The sequence below is a fragment of the Beauveria bassiana genome (assembly GCF_000280675.1).
Source record: "Beauveria bassiana ARSEF 2860 unplaced genomic scaffold BBA_S00053, whole genome shotgun sequence".
Taxonomy (NCBI): Eukaryota; Fungi; Ascomycota; class Sordariomycetes; order Hypocreales; family Cordycipitaceae; genus Beauveria; species Beauveria bassiana.
Genome location: NW_007930888.1, coordinates 54,948 through 72,185, shown reverse-complemented (window position 1 = coordinate 72,185; position 17,238 = coordinate 54,948). Strand labels below are relative to the sequence as shown.

The window sequence follows — 17,238 nt, the reverse complement described above, 5'->3', positions numbered from 1 at the left end:
AGGAGAAGGAATAAAAAAGAAGGAATAAAAAAAGAAGGAAAAAAAAGGTTGTTGTGGGATAATTGCCGCTGCCAATGGCGCGAAAGTGTTAGCATTTGCGCCAGTGGTAAAGCCTTGTGCTTCACGCATGGTCAGTGCGAGAATAAGCATTTTCAACAAAGTTCTTTAGAGCTCTGTGAGTGACAGCATGACGTTGTGTTGATAAAGAACAAGGAATTACCAGGGCATCACGAGAACGAGCTTGTGAAAGGTAGCCACTGCCAGAAAAAAAGAGAAATCTACTGAATCGGGTGCCCTACGAATTTGGGGGTTTCTGCTTATTGGTCTCGTTGCTCTGTTGTCGTGATGCTACGCTTGCTTGCTAAAATCAGAGCAACACTTTACACAATATACATATATACGTCACCCCAAGATCTCGTGGTAAAAAATAACCCTCAAAATACGCTCACTCTAGGCTCCATCGCGCGCCTTTTACCAAGCCACCACTCTCATAAGTGCGCCACCCAAGCTCCTTCTCAAAGTTTCTTTCAGTACCACCAAAGTTATTCTTGACGCCTCAGCTATAAAAGCCCCATTGTCCCGACCTTCGAGCCGCATTTGAAGAAGAAAAAAACCGTTAGAACTCCGTCTCCCTTCTCGCGCACCTCGCACATCAGTCCGAGAACATGTCTCCAACCTCGTTTCATGGGATGCCGCCAGTGACCACATTGAGGACATGGACCACAGATTCAATCAGGTCTGAGTCAGCTTGGCCTTATGTCAGGCACCTCATTAAATCTTATTCAAATCGGCCGTATAACAGGGGCCACGTTGTACAGGCCTCCATCAGTTACATGCCGAACATCATATCAAGTGTCGATGAGACTGATTCTCCAGCACCAGCTCCCTCTCTACCTTCGCTCCCATCCCTCCCTCCAAACGAAGCTGTAAGTCGCAAGCACTCTCTATTCGTACATGGCTCTCTACAAGGTACATTGCTAACAATGTAGACTACTACGACGACTGCCCAAGAAGAAACTTTTGTTGACAAAATGATTCGAAATCGACTCTGTAGCCCTATAATTTGCCTTCCTGAAAGCCTTCTGACTAAGATTATGAGCTATGCCGACGAAGACACTCTTTTGTGTCTGAGATATACCTCACGCATCTTTTTCATTCTTCTCAGTGAAAAACCAGCATTTGAACCCCTGCACTTTACGCCAGAGGCCGACGGCCAACGACCCAACGACACAGCAAGACTGGGGGCAGTGCCACGCGCTCCATCCCCTACGCATCAAGAAGCAAGTTCCCCAGACGGCCGGCCACCGTGCAGCAGATGCTCACGGCGGCTCCATGGAGACATGTCAGGGCCGGCCGTGTTACCAGATGTGTCTCGTCTTCAGTGTTCTGTTTGTACCGCCGCCTTCCAGGCAATGCGCCACTCCGCACTCGAGCTCAGATCACAAAGAGAGAGACTGCATCGGGCATGAGCGCTCGGTGTAAATACACGAGGATGAATTCGTCTATCTGTAGCAACTTGCAGTCGGAGGCGCTTCTGAAGCTCGGGGAAAGCACACCTACCGCCTCCCACACGACGCTTCTCGGCCAAATTGCGAATCTAAAATATGCCCAGACGACAACGGCCGTGGACCAAGGTCTATCACGACGGTTGTGCAAAGTTCGAAAGCTTTCGTACACGGCACTTTTTAAAAAAAAAAAAGGAATATCAAGCGGAATTTTTTATCCCTCGAGCCTACTCAAAGAATCACATCGCTTTACAGAATACCAGGACATCTGTACTTGGAATGTGATGCTTGGTAATGGGGCATTTAATGAAATGCAAGCCTTTGACCCGAATCTCTGCGATTGCGTCGACTATTGGGACGGGCTTTAGTCCCTCAGTGCAGAGTCAGTACCCGATAAGCCTCTGTCCTATGTCATTCATCACGCGCTGACAAGAAAAGGCACCAGAAGGCTATGCCCACCTGCGACATGGTTCACCTTCACTGGTGTCGGAATCGAGCTGCGTGTTGACTTTTTGCAATGTCATGACAAAAAAAGCAGAAAAAAGTGCTGCGTCGTACGTAAGACGCTCGATTGCACTATCGAGGTAAAACATGTGCGATCGAAACAGACTCAATAGATGCAGCTGCGAAAACAAACAACAGTCACAGAAAAAAACAGGGAGAGAAAAGGTGTTAATTAAAATGAAACAGATCATCAAGTCAGGATTCTATGTAATTCTTGGATAATAACACATGGCCAGAACTTTATCAAGAGGCTCGCTCAAAAGCTACTGCAAAGGGTACTCACAGTGACACTCGCCCCCACCCGCGTGGAGATGTAGTGTTTATAATCGTGTGAAAATTCAATCCGAAATGTGAAGATGTTTAAACTCACCTAGACGTTTACCTCATCATTTACATAAGTTTCATATTAATCCCAAGTCGTCACTTACACGCCTTGTCAGCCCCAGTCGGCCGCCCGGTGGAGCCATCGAAAGCTCCCTTCCTTCAACTCTCTATCACCATGTTGGCTCCAATTTGCACCTCCCATCACACACCACCCAATCGCGAACTCCCTCACACGATTTCGATCCATTGACGTCGCATATACCGAGAAATACACAATCCAGCACATACAGCCTGATTAAGGGCGAGACCCCGTCGGGCCCCCGACCTGTTGCGCCATGGCCTCGTCGACGCCGCAGCCGCCACCGCCCGTGGACGAAAAGTCGCAGTACGCGCACCAACCGTCGCAGCCGTTTGAGCTGAACCTGCAGCACGGCCACAAGGACCTGGTGCAGGCCATTACATTCAACACGTACGGCGACCGATGCGCGACCGGCTCCGTCGACGGCAAGATTCGCGTCTTTAACCGGCACAAGGACGGCACATGGCGCATCTGCGATACCTGGACGGCCCACGGCGGCGAAGTGCTCGAGGTAAATCATTTCCCCTCTTCTTCTTCTTCTTCCTCCCCCCAACCGTCAGGATTTCCCCTCCGCTGACATTTGGATTTCTGCACCGCAAAGCTCCAATGGCTACCTGCCACCGTGTACCCCAACGTGCTCGCGTCACTCGGCACCGAAGGCTGGTTTCGGCTGTGGGCTGAAGACCCATCCGCGACACCGGGCCGCCGCTTCTGCGCGGGCCGCACCTCGTCCGGGCGTCCCATCTTTGACACACGCTCCTCCTCTTCCCGCGGCGGCGGCAGCAGCAGCAGCAGCAGCAGTAACAACAGCACTTACCGCTCCTTTTCCATGACACACAACGACGAGACCAAGCACACACATCTAGCGCTGCTGACGACCGAGGGCCGTCTGACGGTGTGGGAGACGGAGCAGCCCGAGGCGCTCAACGAGTACACGAGCATGGACGAGTTCCTCGTCATCCCGCAGCGGCCGCAGCGCGGCCAAGAAACCGCATTCAAGGTCGTCTTTGACCCCAACCCGGAGCCGTGCTACGCGGCGCTGCGCGCCGGCGTGCCGACGGACGCGCTGGGGCTCGCCGTCGCCGCCATGGACGTGGTCAGGATATACCGCTCGCGCGAGGTGGTCGCCGCGAGCTACGGCCTGGACACGCCCAAGAAGGAGTTTTACCTCGCCGCCGAGGTCACCGGCCACAGGGGCCTCGTGCGGGATATCGCCTGGGCGCCGGGCAACATTCGCGGCTACGACATGATTGCGACGGCGTGCCAGGACGGCTACGCGCGCGTCTTTCGCGTCGACACCCCGCTCGACAGCAGCAGCAGCACCAGCAGCAGCACCAGCACCCCAAACGGCCACGGTTCCTGGGCCGCCAGCACGCTCATCACGCCGGAAAAGTCTCTGCAGCAGCACCGCGCCGCCGTCGCCTCCCTCGGATCCGCCTCCCCCAGCACCAAAGACGACGACGGTGGCAGCGGCATCAGCAGCGCCCACCCTCATCCTCATCCTCACCCTCACCCTCACCACCATCACCATCACCATCCGTCGAGTCTTAGCGCGAGCCTGGCCAGCAAAGCCGCGAGCGGTAGCAGCAGCGGTGCCGGTGCCGGTGGCGGGGGCGGGGGCGCGGACTCGCGGCTACGGACGATTCAGCCGGGGCAGCCGGGGGCGGTGACGCACACGGCGCGCGAGATTTCGCGGCTCGATAATAGCCGGACGCCGGTGTGGCGCGTGGGATTCGACGACGATGGGCAGATTTTGGGGACGACGGGCGACGACGGCAAGTTGCTGTGCTATAGGCAGACGCCGGACGGGAGCTGGGCCAAGAGCTCCGAGATGATGATGATGAAGACGCGAATGGCGGCGCCGTGAGAACTGGTGAACATGGGAGAAAGCGGGTTTAATGGTGATGAATGACTGTATATATAATCTACTACCGGCGTATTGGGGAGATGCATAGATCTAACAAGCAAATGAGATTAATCAATCTACAGCACTTGAGTTATTCGACGAGCAATTCAATGACAGGTTTTCAGCTGTGGCAAGATAGTGGCAAAATTCGACAAACTCAGCAACTTCTGGTCGCAGGAGGGCCTTGGCCATGAGATAAAGGCTGCAGAAAATCAACACATCACAAAGGAGCAAAAGTAACAATTCTTGGTGGGATAATATATTCATGGCAGCTATGGTCTCGAGACAAACTTCATCTCTCAGCGCGGCCTATTCATAATTCAACGTGTCGTATTCTCAGAGTGGAATAGAAGTCGTGTAAAAACAGATGAAACAACATGTATAAACTCCAAGCCCCTCATAACGCCATATTCATGATGATGTTGGACAATTCGATATCCATTTTCAAATGCGCAGAAACGATGTAGCGGAATTCGCATAAGCGTAGGCAGCAAGTGCTTGAATAGCGTGGAACGCACGCCAGACGCTCACCTGCCCCCCCAAACTACTGTCGTATGACCAGTGTTTTCATTTTTATTTTTGCAAACAGTAATGAGCACCAGAGTATTGCTTACGCGGCATCAGCACTGGCAACAGGAGCAACGACCTTGGTGACCTGGTTGCCGGCACGGATGATGCGCTGGCCTGTCGAGTCGTTGACATAGGAGACGTCCTTGTTCTCAAACTGGGCGCGCTTCCAAATTTCAACCTCGCAGCCACCGCGAAGGACACCGACACGCATGGTGGACAGCAAATTATGGGCAGCGTTGGAATGAAGGTAGACGCCACCGTTGAAGATGGCCGTGGCGTCCTTGCCGATGGCGGAGCTGATGAGAGCCTTGCCACCAGGGTGTTCCTTGATAAAGTCGGTCACGTCGTGGATGACACCAGCAATAGCAACGAGGGCCTTGCCGTTCTTGGACTCGGCGACGAAGTCGTCCCATGAGATGACGGGAAGCTGCTCGAGGGGCGTGCCCCAGTCGAGGCCGGCACGCTTCTGGTCGAGCTTCTTCTGAAGCTGCTGAACGCGGCCCTTTTCAATTTCGTTGGAGCGAAACTGCTTGAGGTCACTGGCGAGCCCGAGGAACTTCCACGTGCAGATGGCCCACTTGGTAGGGTCGTACTGCCACCACTCAATAGCGTTGCGGTAGTCGGAGGGGAACTCGTGATGAAAGTTGTGGTAACCCTCGCCAAGAGTGACGAGCGCGGTGATGACGTGATCGCGAGGCGAGTTGCGGTCGTCAAAAGGCTGGTCGCCGAGCCAATGGGCCAAGGAGTTGACACAGAAGGTAGCCTGCTGAACGAACCAAATACGGAGAATGCCGCCATAAACGAAGCCACCCAGCCAGTCATTCCAGAGCAGGCCACAAAAGAGAGTAGGAAAGACAAGAGCAGTGAAGATGACCGACTTGAGGTAATGCTTGTGCTGCCAGACGACGACGGGGTCCTCGTTCAGATCGGTAATGTCGGTACGGCCGGTACGCTTGGGGTTCTGCTTGAAAACCATCCAGCCGAGGTGGGAATAGAGAAGACCCTTGCGAACCGAGTAAGGGTCTTTGTCAGTATCAGTGTAGCGATGATGAGCGCGGTGATCGCGGGACCACCAGCGGATGGAACCTTCGACGGCACCGGCACCAACAAAGGCTAGGTAAATCTTGAGGGGAGTGGAGGCTTTGTAGGATGAGTGAGCCCAGAGGCGATGGTAGCCTAGAGTTGGTCAGTTGTTATATTCTTCCCGTATGTTGCGATGACTTTGCCGAGTGGTATTGACTTACCGGCAGTGATACCCAGACCAGTGTTGAAGTAGTAGATGACAGCAAAAATGGCAGTATAGAGTTTGAGAGGTACCCAGTAGGCGGAGATGAAGCCAATCATGGGAATGATGATGATGAGGGTAGTGTTGAGCCAGTTGACGTGCTTGTGCCAGTTGGACCAGGTCATGGGAGTGTCGGCAATATGCACCTTGGAGGAATCATAGGCGGAACCGGAGCGCAGGGGCTTGTAGTCGGTGGTGCCATCAGGAATGGCGGCACCAGCGGCCTTTTCTGCGGGAGCAGAGGACGACATGGTGAAGTCGTGTGTATGATGGTGTCGAAGGAAGTCTTGAGAACAACCAGGACGGTAATGGGAGGAAAAAAGGTTGGAGGATGAAGGAAGCAAATGTGGGAGGAAGTGGAGGGAGGTGGAAGATAAAGAAGGGCACGACGGAGCTAATCAGAATGGAGGGACAGTCAATGTGGCGAGATGGCGGCGGATGCTGGGCCGAGCTATCACGCGATTGACTTGGGACTTGTTCTTGTCAATCAAACTTCAGGCAAATGCTTTTACCGGCCGAAGAGCAAGACGTGGAGGCTGGTTGTGGAGGGAGCTTTTGCTGGGCGGCGGGGCCGACTTTCTTAGCAAGTCGCAAGGGTGTTGTTGCAGTTGTTGTGCTTGTTGGGGAGTGTAGCGGATCCAGTCTAATCAAGGGGACGTGATTGTTTTGGGCCAGTTGGGAGGCGGGAAGATGATGATTTGTTGCCAATTATCTTACAATGGTGATGACGCGCACAAGTTAATCGTCCTGAATGCAATGCGGTGATGATATCTCGTGGTGGTGTCGCCTGGCAACTGGCACGTTTTATACTGGCAGCTGGCAACAACTTGTTGAGGGCGTGTAAGTCAGGTACAAGATACCTGGCCAGGCACAGGCGTTTGCAGCACCAACAGATCTGCAGCTGCTGATATAAAGTCGGCCGCATGCCCGCCACGCGGCGCGTCACATGTGCCGAGCCAGACAAGAAAAATAAAAATCATGGGACTCGACCGTGCAATGGCAAGCTACCAGTGACGTGCAAACGATGAGACAATCATTGCCTACTGCAAATAGCCGGTCGACGTCGTTGTGGTGGCGGGACCATCAAGATCTGACGAGCCGAGGTGCTTTTTTGGGCGTGCCTGGTTGGAACTAGTGTGGAAAAAAAGAATTCTGCAGGGGACGAGCGGTACTTGTGCCAGTCATATAAATTTGCCTCGCAAGCCGCGTACCTGTCTCCACCACGGGACAGCGGAACCCAACGCGTTTGGATGCTTTCCCCAACAATTTTTTTCTTACCGTGCCCAGCCAGCAGCGACCAGACCTGGTCAGCAGGTGTCAGCCAATCAGGTGCTTCTCCAACCACTTGCAGGCTTCCTCGTCTTCCCGGCTTCATCCAGTTTTCCACCTTGAGCCATCCAATGACTTTCATCAACTCATTCCGGTCTTCTCCACACGGTTACATTCTCTGATGCACGGGGGTAGTGATGCCATGCTTGTACTGTTGTCTCCTCTCTTCAATCCAGCAGTTTCCATTGGTACAAGTGGCGATCCCGGCGTCACGGAACAACATTGATCAGTCGGAACATGGGCACTTGTGCAAGTATCTCATCAACCTGTTGCCTGTCAACTTGCCTCAAAAGACAGCACTCTCTGCCAAACTCCAGTGAGCGAAGCCGGCGAGCACATTGGCAAGCACACTGGCGAAGACAAGCACAGTACGGATAATTACTCCGTAGAAACGGTACCAAGAAGGAGCATGCACCTGTTCTGATGCAGACTTGTGCCTGCAGGTCTTGCCGCGCTAGACCCTGACTGGCGAACCACAGTGCGGTCATAAATAGCAGCCCCAACCTATACACGCCACGGTACGTACCTGACGCCTCCCGGGTATCAATCAGGAATGAATCAGTGCTTGAATGTCATCTCTCCCCGCAAACCGCTAGAGTAGACAAGTAGAGTAGATGCTATGGCTTGTATTTACCTCGGTCTCACATTCGCCAGAATGTAAATCTTGTGTTGCGTCATGTTTACACACCACTTTTCCGAACCATGATATGCTTCATCGGGAATCATCTTGCCACCCCACCAATAAGGTAACTGCATCTGCAACGGGTTGAGACAGAACACTGGCGGATGTGCGTTCGACACAGCATACGCCTCTCCCGTCTCGAAATGGATCGGTGACAGCTTGGCACATTAGGGCCAGACTTATCCGATGCCACAATTATTTGTAATTCGTCTTCGATATTTGCCTGCCACCATCCTTCATCAGCACGCCGAAGAAAATGACTGCGGGGTATTCAATGACCAAATCGAGCACGACACTGGACGCTGAGCGACCCCGCGGATATCGGCATGGGCACATACGCGCCATTCTCCCGCCATTCTCTTTTGCAGTCAATCTAGTACGACGAGTGTTGTACGACCTGGAGGCAGCTTGCAATGTACATATTTCTATCTTAAAGGCGTCTACGACGCGTATTGTTCCGCCTACTACTAGGTTCGACTCGTCTTGGCCAAGTTTCCCCATGCACGCTCGCTGTCGTGTTACTGCTGAAAGCAGTAAGAAAACTCTGTGCCATCTTTGACTATAATTCGAGTAGTGCTCGGATTCTCGCCGACCGGGCCATCGCGAAGCGGCTCAATCCGTCCCACGATCTGCCGCATGCCTTCAGCCCCAGATGGCTTACATGGGCCGTACATAAATTTTACCAACGATGACTTGCTCACCATAGTACTTGCCACCCCTTATCCAAAAACTCTAACCGTACGAGGCTTGATTCTGCTTTGAATGAAGCCTTACTATAGCCTGTCATCGTCGTCGGCGCGGCGCCATGGAACAGTCTCGACTTGGACGGCATGCATGCCGCTGAGCCCATTGCCCGGCTGACAGTAGTATATAAATCCATCACCTCGATTCCTGCCTTGCCCACGAAGCTTCATGTCAGAAACCATAACCTTTGAAATTTGATAGAGTGTTCGAAATAAGAGCGCTGATCTCAGAACACCATGCTGAAACATATCCTCCTCGTCTCGACCATCCTTGGCGCTACCCTCGCCACTCCCGTCGCCGAGCCCGAGTCGGCCACCGATCTCGAGAAGCGCTGCACCCCCGCGGGCCAATTTTGCAACCGGGGCGTGCCGTGCTGTAGCGGGGCCTATTGCGGCACCAACGGGCTCTGCTCGCGGTGCATCCCGCCGGGCCAGTTCTGCACCGGCGGTGTGCCGTGCTGTAGCGGAGCCTACTGCGGCACCAACGGGCTCTGCTCGTCGTGTATCCCACCGGGCCAGTTCTGCACCGGCGGCGTGCCGTGCTGCAGCGGAGCCTACTGCGGAAACAACGGACTCTGCTCGCGGTGCATCCCGCGCGGCCAATTCTGTAACCGGGGCGTGCCGTGCTGTGCCGGTTCGTGGTGCGGCACCAACGGGTTGTGCAGTTGAAGGCAACGCCTCTCGTCAGATCGTGTCGGTGGCATCATCAGCTGACCCCTCAGGACATTATTTAAGGAAAGGGGCGTTTTGAGCTTGTCAAATTGGTATCAAATGTCAATAGCTATGCTTCAGAGTTTCTATTATGAAATGGATGCCCCCTCTGTAATACAGTTTTGTGAGAGTAGGCCGCAGCACAGGCATCGTAATGCAGAGTGCTTGCTTAGGGATGACACTGCAGCGGCGCAAAGCCCCGCGTCCAGCGCAGACCGCCCATGATGGCAATCATCAGCGCCGTAGACAGCACCACGCTGACAACGCCGTAGACGTACGCGCTCCTCCTCCGCAGACTGCACAGCTCTGACACCCACGTCGAGACTGTCGTCAAGCACCCGCAGAAGCCGTCCTCGACGCCCTGCAGCAGCTGGCACCCGAGCACGCCGCGCCCCGCGCCCGCCGAGTGCGCAATATCCCACGCCATGCCGAGGATCGCCGTCCCGAGCACATTCGCCGCAAATGTACCAAGCGGAAACGAGGGCCGCTTCGCGTTGAGCAGCATGGAGAGGTAGAAGCGCGCGAGAGTGCCGAGAGGTGCAAAGACAATCGCAAAGACGGCCGTGCCGCGCCAGTAATTACGAGGCGGGAAGATGGCGAGCAAGATGGCGCCGAGCCAGCAGCCCCAGCCGAGCAGCACGGCGAGCTTGTCGAGCACGCCGCGCGCGAAGCGAAACGGAATAGACGGCGTGTACGGCTCGAGCGCCGCGCCGAGGTGCATGCCGGCGATGTAGGCTCCGAGCGACAGCCCGACCGTCTCGATGATGACGGCGAGCAGGGCCATGAAGGAGTAACCGCCGTTGCGATGAGCCGGCGCCGCGCCGTGCAGGTCCGGGCTGACCATGTCGTTGGACAGCGCGAGGAAAACGTCGCGGATAAACGTGGAAAAGCTGGTGAAGCTGCCGCAAAAGCCCGTGGTGAGACCAATGTACAGCGGAATCGTCTTTTTCGTTGCCAGATGCGCCTTTTTCGCCGCAGCGAGGCCAATGCTGCTGCTGCTGATGTTGCTGCTGCTGCTGCGTGCGCGTCCCGCGTTTTCCTCGTCGGCAGCCGCCTTGGCGCGGCGCGCACGCTGGAGCGCCTGGTCGTAGGCTGGCGTCCCCCACTCGTGGCGGAACAGCTTGCGGTCCTCGACCAGGAAGCCCATGATGAAGCTGCCACCGACGTTGGCCCACAGCGTGGGAAATATGCTGGGCGCGCCGGGGTACGTCGTCAGGTGCGAGAGGCCGACGCGCGCGAGGGTGCCGAGGAAGGAGAAGAAGACGAGGTAGGAGAGCGTGTAGAGCTGCGTGGCCAGGCGCGAGACCTGATAGGCTTGTTGGGCCTTTTCTTCGGGCGGGGTTTGCTGCTGTTGCTGCTGTGCTTCGCCGCGTCGAATGTCGTCGAGCGTGTCGCCGGTCGCGGCCACCTCGTCGAGGTTCTCATACTGGTCGGGGACGTCGTAGGGCACGTCGGCGGCATCCGTCTTTGCCGTGACTAGGCCGCCCGAGCCAACAGCCGCATCAGAGGCCATGGGCTAGGTTAATTGTCGCGGCGGGCGGCTCGTTCTGGCGATGAGATGCTTGTTGTTTGTGACGAGGTTTGGGGCTCAATATTTGGACGGAGATGGCGGGAATATTGTGCTTGGCGTCCGGTGGAGACCATCTCGGCAAGGTCGGTTTCCCGATGTGGAAGACAGTCCATTTCGCTCTCAATTTTTGTGAGCTCGGCAGATCTCATCTATCCATTTTCTGAATTTTTGTAGACTTTATCCCTTTCGTTTCGTGAGTTGCGTGGGATATATCAGGGTGCAAAGCCGGCGAATTCCGTCGCCACGCTGGTGCAACCGCTCCCTCCGTCCACCGAGCTCCAGAGACCACTAGCTCGTAATACGATAGCAACTAGAAGCTAGCATCGAATTGACTCGTAGTCTTAGTAGTGGTGAGATCTGCGCCTTGTCAGCAACTTGAGGTGGGTATTACCTCCAATAGCCGCCCCATGGTAAATGCACGCTCGCAGGTTTCCGTCAGCAAGGTGAATACTTTCAAAGACAATTGATGCGATAGAAATATTGGCTGAGGCAGTTATCTATAGTTCTGAATGGGCTGTAAAGGCCCGTCGAACTGCGGCACGGTGAGCCGTACTGAGCAGCCATTGCGCCATTCATTCTGTACAAACCGTTGGTCAGACAAGTCATCTGCTTGTTGCAACCTTGTGTAATCACTGGCTCTAACTTTGACAACCGACTAATCAGTCAAGGGTCCGTGCTTACAGTGTTGCATCGGCTTACGCTCCGCTAATGGCTCGCATAAAGTTTCTCCATGCTTAGAACGGCAATTCATTCGTGTTAGTGCTATTGAAGACAATTGGCCTAGAAGAGGGAAGTATAAAGCCATCATTCAGACGACCTATTGCCCGTAGATTGATTCCATAAAAGCCTGTAGTTATACTCGACAAAAGCCTGTCTTTCAAACTGGGCAGAAGCTTATTCTTGTGAAAGAGAAATAAATTGCTAGTTGCCCAAGATGATGCTGGCCAGCATTACCAAATACTTTAAAGACCGATTTGGTCGCAGGAGACGCTCGAAACAGTCGATTGACGGCGCTGGGTTCGAGGCCGAAGACCGCAAATACCCTTTCACAATCTCGTCATGGGACGACTACCACAGCTACCGTCCCATGCTACCGCCGTCCATGTTTGCGGCGTGGATCAAATACCATGAAGAACATGGCGGCAAGCTCGACGCCGCTCATGACATTGGAGCCGGTAAGTTCATTCGCTGCAGTACACCAACCCAGAGCAAGTCGTGAACTGATTGCCCGTCAGGCTCCGGAACCGGCGCCGCGTTTCTCTCACAAGTCTTTGCCCACACCTACGTATCCGACCCCGGCGAGGCCAACATTGCCATTGCGCGCACGCGGCTCCAGCCCGCGGACAACTTCACCTTTAACCAGGCGCCCGCCGAGGTACAGTGGCCCGGCCCGTCCACGGTCGACATGGCCGTCGTCTGCAACGCGCTGCACTGGACCGACGTACCTGTCGTCATGGCCAACATGGCCGCGACGCTGCGACCCGGGGGCTCGTTTGCGTGCTGCATGCAGGCATTCCGCGTCAACTTCCCGCAGAGCTCAAAGCTTGACGCGCTGTGGCTCGAAGCGACGGAGACGGTCATGAGCAAGCTGCACGGCGAGGGCGCGCTGAGCGACGCCATTCTCGCGGGCATCCGCAACTGCTACAGCGGGTACGAGGGCATCGCGGTGCCGGAGGAGCACTTTACGGATGTGCGCCGGTGGCATGTCAATGTGCGGGCGGGCGATGCGACGCCGTACCGATTTACAAAGGTTGGCGAGTTTGGAGAGAATCCGCGTCAGGTCAAGGATGGGGAGAGGGAGGAGAATATCGAGGATCCTGGCTGGCAGAGGCAGGTGGATGTCAACTGGCTTCGTGGCTTTTTGCGAACGACGACTCTGCCGCTGGGCGACGATATTTGGAAATTACCGCCGTGGAAGGAGCTTGAGAGAGTGGTTAATGAGGAGTTTGGTGGCCAGGTCACGGCCGAGTGGCCAGTGTATATGCTTCTTGCAACGCGGAAATAATGTGACTGCGGGTATGTTCTTCCTGGACTTGAATATGATATGAAATATGAGTTGTACCATTATTCTTGTCCAAATCTACATTCGCGCAAATACACCCCCATCTGTGTAATAAGTGAGACTTGTTTCGTCCGGCATGGTGAATTTGTCAGGAAACTCTGGTGCCAAAAATATTGGTAGAATGATACATGTCAACTCAAGGGAAGAACAGGCAGCCTCGCAAGTATTCCATCATTTTACATCTTATTCTCGAGGCCATTGTGTAGCCTCTCAGGGCGGCCTATTTGTATCGCCACCCAACGTTGCCAACTTTCCTGTTGTTATGTCCCGCACCGGCGTCGAAACAGGCTTGTGTGCACCGTTCATAGTCGACTTCACTTTCGCAGGCGAAAGGGTCTCGGTTAATAAGAATTCGGCAGCGACGCGAGTTTGCCTCGAAACGCCTACCAAACTAGCTACAGAGGACAAACATCCAGTCAGCGAGGTAGCGTGAACTAAAGGATTCTTTTGAAGAAACAATTCAAATGCCACCATCTGGTAATATCTTCATTATTTCTCCTATGCTTCTTTTTTTTTTTTTTTTTTTTTTTTCAACAAACCATCTCGCTAGAGTCGCTACCTAGAAACGCAGCATTGCCAGAATAAGGGCTTTAGAAAATAAAGGGGGAAAAGACAATGTGCGAAACGGAAAGAGAGAGTAACATACGGAAGATCAAGAAAATTATCCGTAATAACTAGTTAACTACTTGAGCGGTCTTCATCACCAATGACTGCTGCCTGTGGCTAATTAAAGCTAGTTCACTGTTAGTCGATGCGCCGACCCACCGTGAACACTTCTGCCTTGGGCAACGTCACACAGCAACGCACTCTACTTAAGCCAGCTCCCATCGACCAAATGCGGCACGTATCTGCTTTTCACAATGAATGGAGTGGATTCTTTGAACAATCTGTAGTCTGCAGTCATGAGCCAATCGCGGACCAAATCACCGAACGGCGATGCTGAACATGAGGAGGAAATCCAATATGGCTCTGAAGAGGTCCGACGTGAGCTGGACGAAAAGTACGCTCGGCCGCCCGCGCATCAAAGTCTCATCCTAACAACACATCCAGATACCCAAACAGACCACACAATTTCGCCAAGACGCTTCTATTTTCTAATCTTTACAGAGACCTCTTCAACCCGCTCAATGAAAACAAGCGGCAGCCTACTGGCGGCGTCGCCCGCAACAAGGGCCCTCACGGCCAGACGCATCTCTCGCCGCAGGAGCAGCGTCGCCACATCATCGACCGCTTCATCACGCGCTGGCGCAAGGAGGTCGGTCCCGATTTTTATCCTGCGCTGCGCCTCATTCTGCCTGACAAGGACCGCGACCGCGGTGTCTACGGCTTGAAGGAGAATGCCATAGGAAAGCTTCTCGTCAAGCTGATGAAGGTTGACAAAAACTCCGAAGACGGCTACAACCTGCTTCACTGGAAGCTGCCGGGTCAGACGACTGCATCGCGGCTCGCTGGCGACTTCGCCGGGCGCTGCTACGAGGCCATTTCCAAGCGCCCGATGCGCACCGAGCCCGGCACCATGACGATTGCCGAGGTCAATGAGCAGCTGGACAAGTTGGCGGCATCGGCCGGGGAGAGCGAGAACCTGCGCGTGTTTGAGACGTTTTACAACCGCATGAATGCCGAGGAGATGCTGTGGCTGATCCGCATCGTCTTGCGGCAGATGAAGGTGGGCGCAACGGAAAAGACGCTGCTGTACCTGTGGCATCCGGATGGCGAGACGCTCTTTAGCGTATCGTCGAGTTTACGTCGGGTATGCTGGGAACTGTGGGATCCGGCAGTGCGGCTCGAGTCAGAAGGTGCGGGCATCACGCTCATGCAGTGCTTCCAACCGCAGCTGGCGCAATTCCAGTTGCCGGCGTCGTTTCAGAAGATGACTGAATTGCTGCGACCGACGGATGACGATGCCGAGTTTTGGATCGAAGAGAAGCTCGACGGCGAGCGCATGCAGATGCACATGATGGAGGACCCAAACACGCCAGGAGGCAAGCGCTTCTGCTTCTGGTCACGCAAGGCCAAAGAGTACACCTATCTCTACGGCCACGGCTTCCAAGACGACAACTCGAGTTTGACACGCCATCTAAAAAACGCATTCGCGTCGGGCGTGCGAAACATCATTCTTGACGGCGAGATGATTACCTGGGACATGGGTGTCGACAAAATGGTTCCCTTTGGCACCCTCAAGACGGCCGCGCTCGCTGAGCAGCAGAATCGCTCCGGCTCGGACTCGTCCGGCCACCGCCCCCTGTTTCGCGTCTTTGACATTCTCTACCTCAACGACAAGCAGCTGACGCCGTACACACTGCGTGACCGCCACACGGCACTAGAAAAGGCCGTCAAGCCCGTACATCGCCGTCTCGAGATCCATAGCTACACGAGCGCCACCTCTCCTGACGCCATTGAACCGCTGCTGCGCGACGTCGTGGCCAACGCCTCCGAGGGTCTGGTGCTCAAGAACCCGCGCTCCATGTACCGCCTCAACAGCCGCAATGACGACTGGCTCAAGGTCAAGCCCGAGTACATGTCGGAATTCGGCGAGTCGCTCGACTGCGTCGTCATCGGCGGCTACTACGGCTCCGGCAAGCGCGGCGGCATGCTCTCGAGCTACCTGTGCGGCCTGCGCGCGTCGCCCAACCACATCAAGGCTGGCGCGGACCCGGAAAAATGCTTCAGCTTTTTCAAGGTCGGCGGTGGCTTCCGCGTCGAAGACTATGCCGAGATTCGGCACCGCACCGAGGGCAAATGGATCGACTGGGACGTTCGCAACCCGCCGTCGACGTACATTGAGCTCGGAGGAGGCGAGGCCAAGCAGTACGAGCGACCGGATGTCTGGATCCGGCCAAAAGACTCCGTCGTCGTGTCGGTCAAGGCGGCGAGCGTCGGCCCCTCGGACTCGTTTGCGCGCGGGTACACGCTGCGGTTTCCGCGTTTCCGACGCCTGCGACTGGACCGCGCGTGGGACAGCGCACTGTCTGTGGATGAATTTCAGAGCCTAAAACAGCACGTTGACGAAGAGTCAAAGGACAAGGCTATGACGATGGAGGACAGGAAGCGTCGCAACCCGAAGCGCCGGAAGAGAGAAATTGTGATTGTGGGTGGCGATGTGACGGGCCCTTCACCGCAAAGAACCCCCGAAGAGACGGCGCTGTTCCGGGGCATCGAGTTTTGCGTCCTCTCAGAGTCTCTGAAACCGTTCAAACACTCCAAAGCACAGCTGGAGACGCTCATCAAGGAGAATGGCGGCACCGTCTCGCAGCGCGCCGCGCCAGGCACAGCCATGGTGCTCATCGCCGACAAAAAGGTTGTCAAGGTTGCCAGCCTCATCAAACAAGGCGACGTCAACATAATCCGGCCGCGGTGGATCCAGGACTGCCTAACCCAGCGCCAAGCCGACGCCGACGCCGGCATCGCCGACGCCTTCTTGCTGCCGTATGAGGAAGCGCACCTGTTCCACGCGACCGACGCGCTGCGGCACGCGGCGGCGCAAAACACGGACCAGTACGGCGACAGTTACGCGCGGGATCTGCCGCTTGAGGAGCTGCGCGCGCTGATGCGTGACATGCCCAAGATTGAGAGCGTAGACGAGGCGCCGTTTGATAAGCGCCAATTCCTGGAGCAGCTCGAGGAGAGAGGACGGGATTTATCGGCACAGTTGCGCAGCATGACATTTCAGCGGTGCGTGGTTGGCTTTCAGGTCGGGGGTGAGGGTGTGGGTAAAGAGGCGGATAAGGACAGGCTGGCGAGATATGTACGGTATGGAGGCGGAAAGTGCGTGGATGGTCTGGAGAGCGAAGAGCTCACGCATGTTGTGCTGGTTGGATATAGTCAAGATGCGGCAGATGCTCTGCGACGGGAGCTGAGCTCGAGAGCGAAACTACCACGCCTAGTAAGCGCGAGTTGGATCGAGACATGCTGGCAGGAAAGGTCGCTCGTTGACGAGGAGCAGTACAGTGTCTGAGCGCGCATAGTGC

At 55.2% G+C, this 17,238-nt stretch overlaps 7 protein-coding genes across 7 annotated transcripts; 5 read left to right on the top strand and 2 right to left on the bottom strand.

Annotated features, from left to right (window-relative positions):
• Nucleotides 1-665: 665 nt before the first annotated feature.
• Nucleotides 666-1,482, top strand: BBA_09421 (uncharacterized protein; the record flags this gene model as incomplete). The annotated part of the gene is made up of 2 exons (XM_008604518.1): nucleotides 666-926; nucleotides 1,204-1,482. 2 exons carry the CDS (start codon nucleotides 666-668, stop codon nucleotides 1,480-1,482), a joined length of 540 nt encoding a protein of 179 aa, XP_008602740.1.
• Nucleotides 1,483-1,789: 307 nt separating this feature from the next.
• Nucleotides 1,790-4,279, top strand: BBA_09420 (WD domain-containing protein; the record flags this gene model as incomplete). Its single annotated transcript, XM_008604517.1, has 3 exons — nucleotides 1,790-1,796; nucleotides 2,634-2,923; nucleotides 3,014-4,279. 3 exons carry the CDS (start codon nucleotides 1,790-1,792, stop codon nucleotides 4,277-4,279), a joined length of 1,563 nt encoding a protein of 520 aa, XP_008602739.1.
• Nucleotides 4,280-4,928: 649 nt separating this feature from the next.
• BBA_09419 (cytochrome b5-like Heme/Steroid binding domain-containing protein) lies at nucleotides 4,929-6,424 on the bottom strand (the record flags this gene model as incomplete). Its single annotated transcript, XM_008604516.1, has 2 exons — nucleotides 4,929-6,064; nucleotides 6,133-6,424. 2 exons carry the CDS (start codon nucleotides 6,422-6,424, stop codon nucleotides 4,929-4,931), a joined length of 1,428 nt encoding a protein of 475 aa, XP_008602738.1.
• A 2,740-nt stretch (nucleotides 6,425-9,164) lies between these two features.
• BBA_09418 (uncharacterized protein) lies at nucleotides 9,165-9,596 on the top strand (the record flags this gene model as incomplete). Its single annotated transcript, XM_008604515.1, has 1 exon — nucleotides 9,165-9,596. The coding sequence occupies one exon, from the start codon at nucleotides 9,165-9,167 to the stop codon at nucleotides 9,594-9,596; it is 432 nt and encodes a 143-aa protein (XP_008602737.1).
• Nucleotides 9,597-9,807: 211 nt separating this feature from the next.
• Nucleotides 9,808-11,151, bottom strand: BBA_09417 (CrcB-like protein; the record flags this gene model as incomplete). Its single annotated transcript, XM_008604514.1, has 1 exon — nucleotides 9,808-11,151. The coding sequence occupies one exon, from the start codon at nucleotides 11,149-11,151 to the stop codon at nucleotides 9,808-9,810; it is 1,344 nt and encodes a 447-aa protein (XP_008602736.1).
• A 991-nt stretch (nucleotides 11,152-12,142) lies between these two features.
• Nucleotides 12,143-13,213, top strand: BBA_09416 (methyltransferase domain protein; the record flags this gene model as incomplete). The annotated part of the gene is made up of 2 exons (XM_008604513.1): nucleotides 12,143-12,383; nucleotides 12,444-13,213. 2 exons carry the CDS (start codon nucleotides 12,143-12,145, stop codon nucleotides 13,211-13,213), a joined length of 1,011 nt encoding a protein of 336 aa, XP_008602735.1.
• An 808-nt stretch (nucleotides 13,214-14,021) lies between these two features.
• On the top strand, nucleotides 14,022-17,225 carry BBA_09415 (DNA ligase I; the record flags this gene model as incomplete). Its single annotated transcript, XM_008604512.1, has 3 exons — nucleotides 14,022-14,114; nucleotides 14,164-14,270; nucleotides 14,321-17,225. The coding sequence occupies 3 exons, from the start codon at nucleotides 14,022-14,024 to the stop codon at nucleotides 17,223-17,225; spliced, it is 3,105 nt and encodes a 1,034-aa protein (XP_008602734.1).
• Nucleotides 17,226-17,238: the final 13 nt, after the last annotated feature.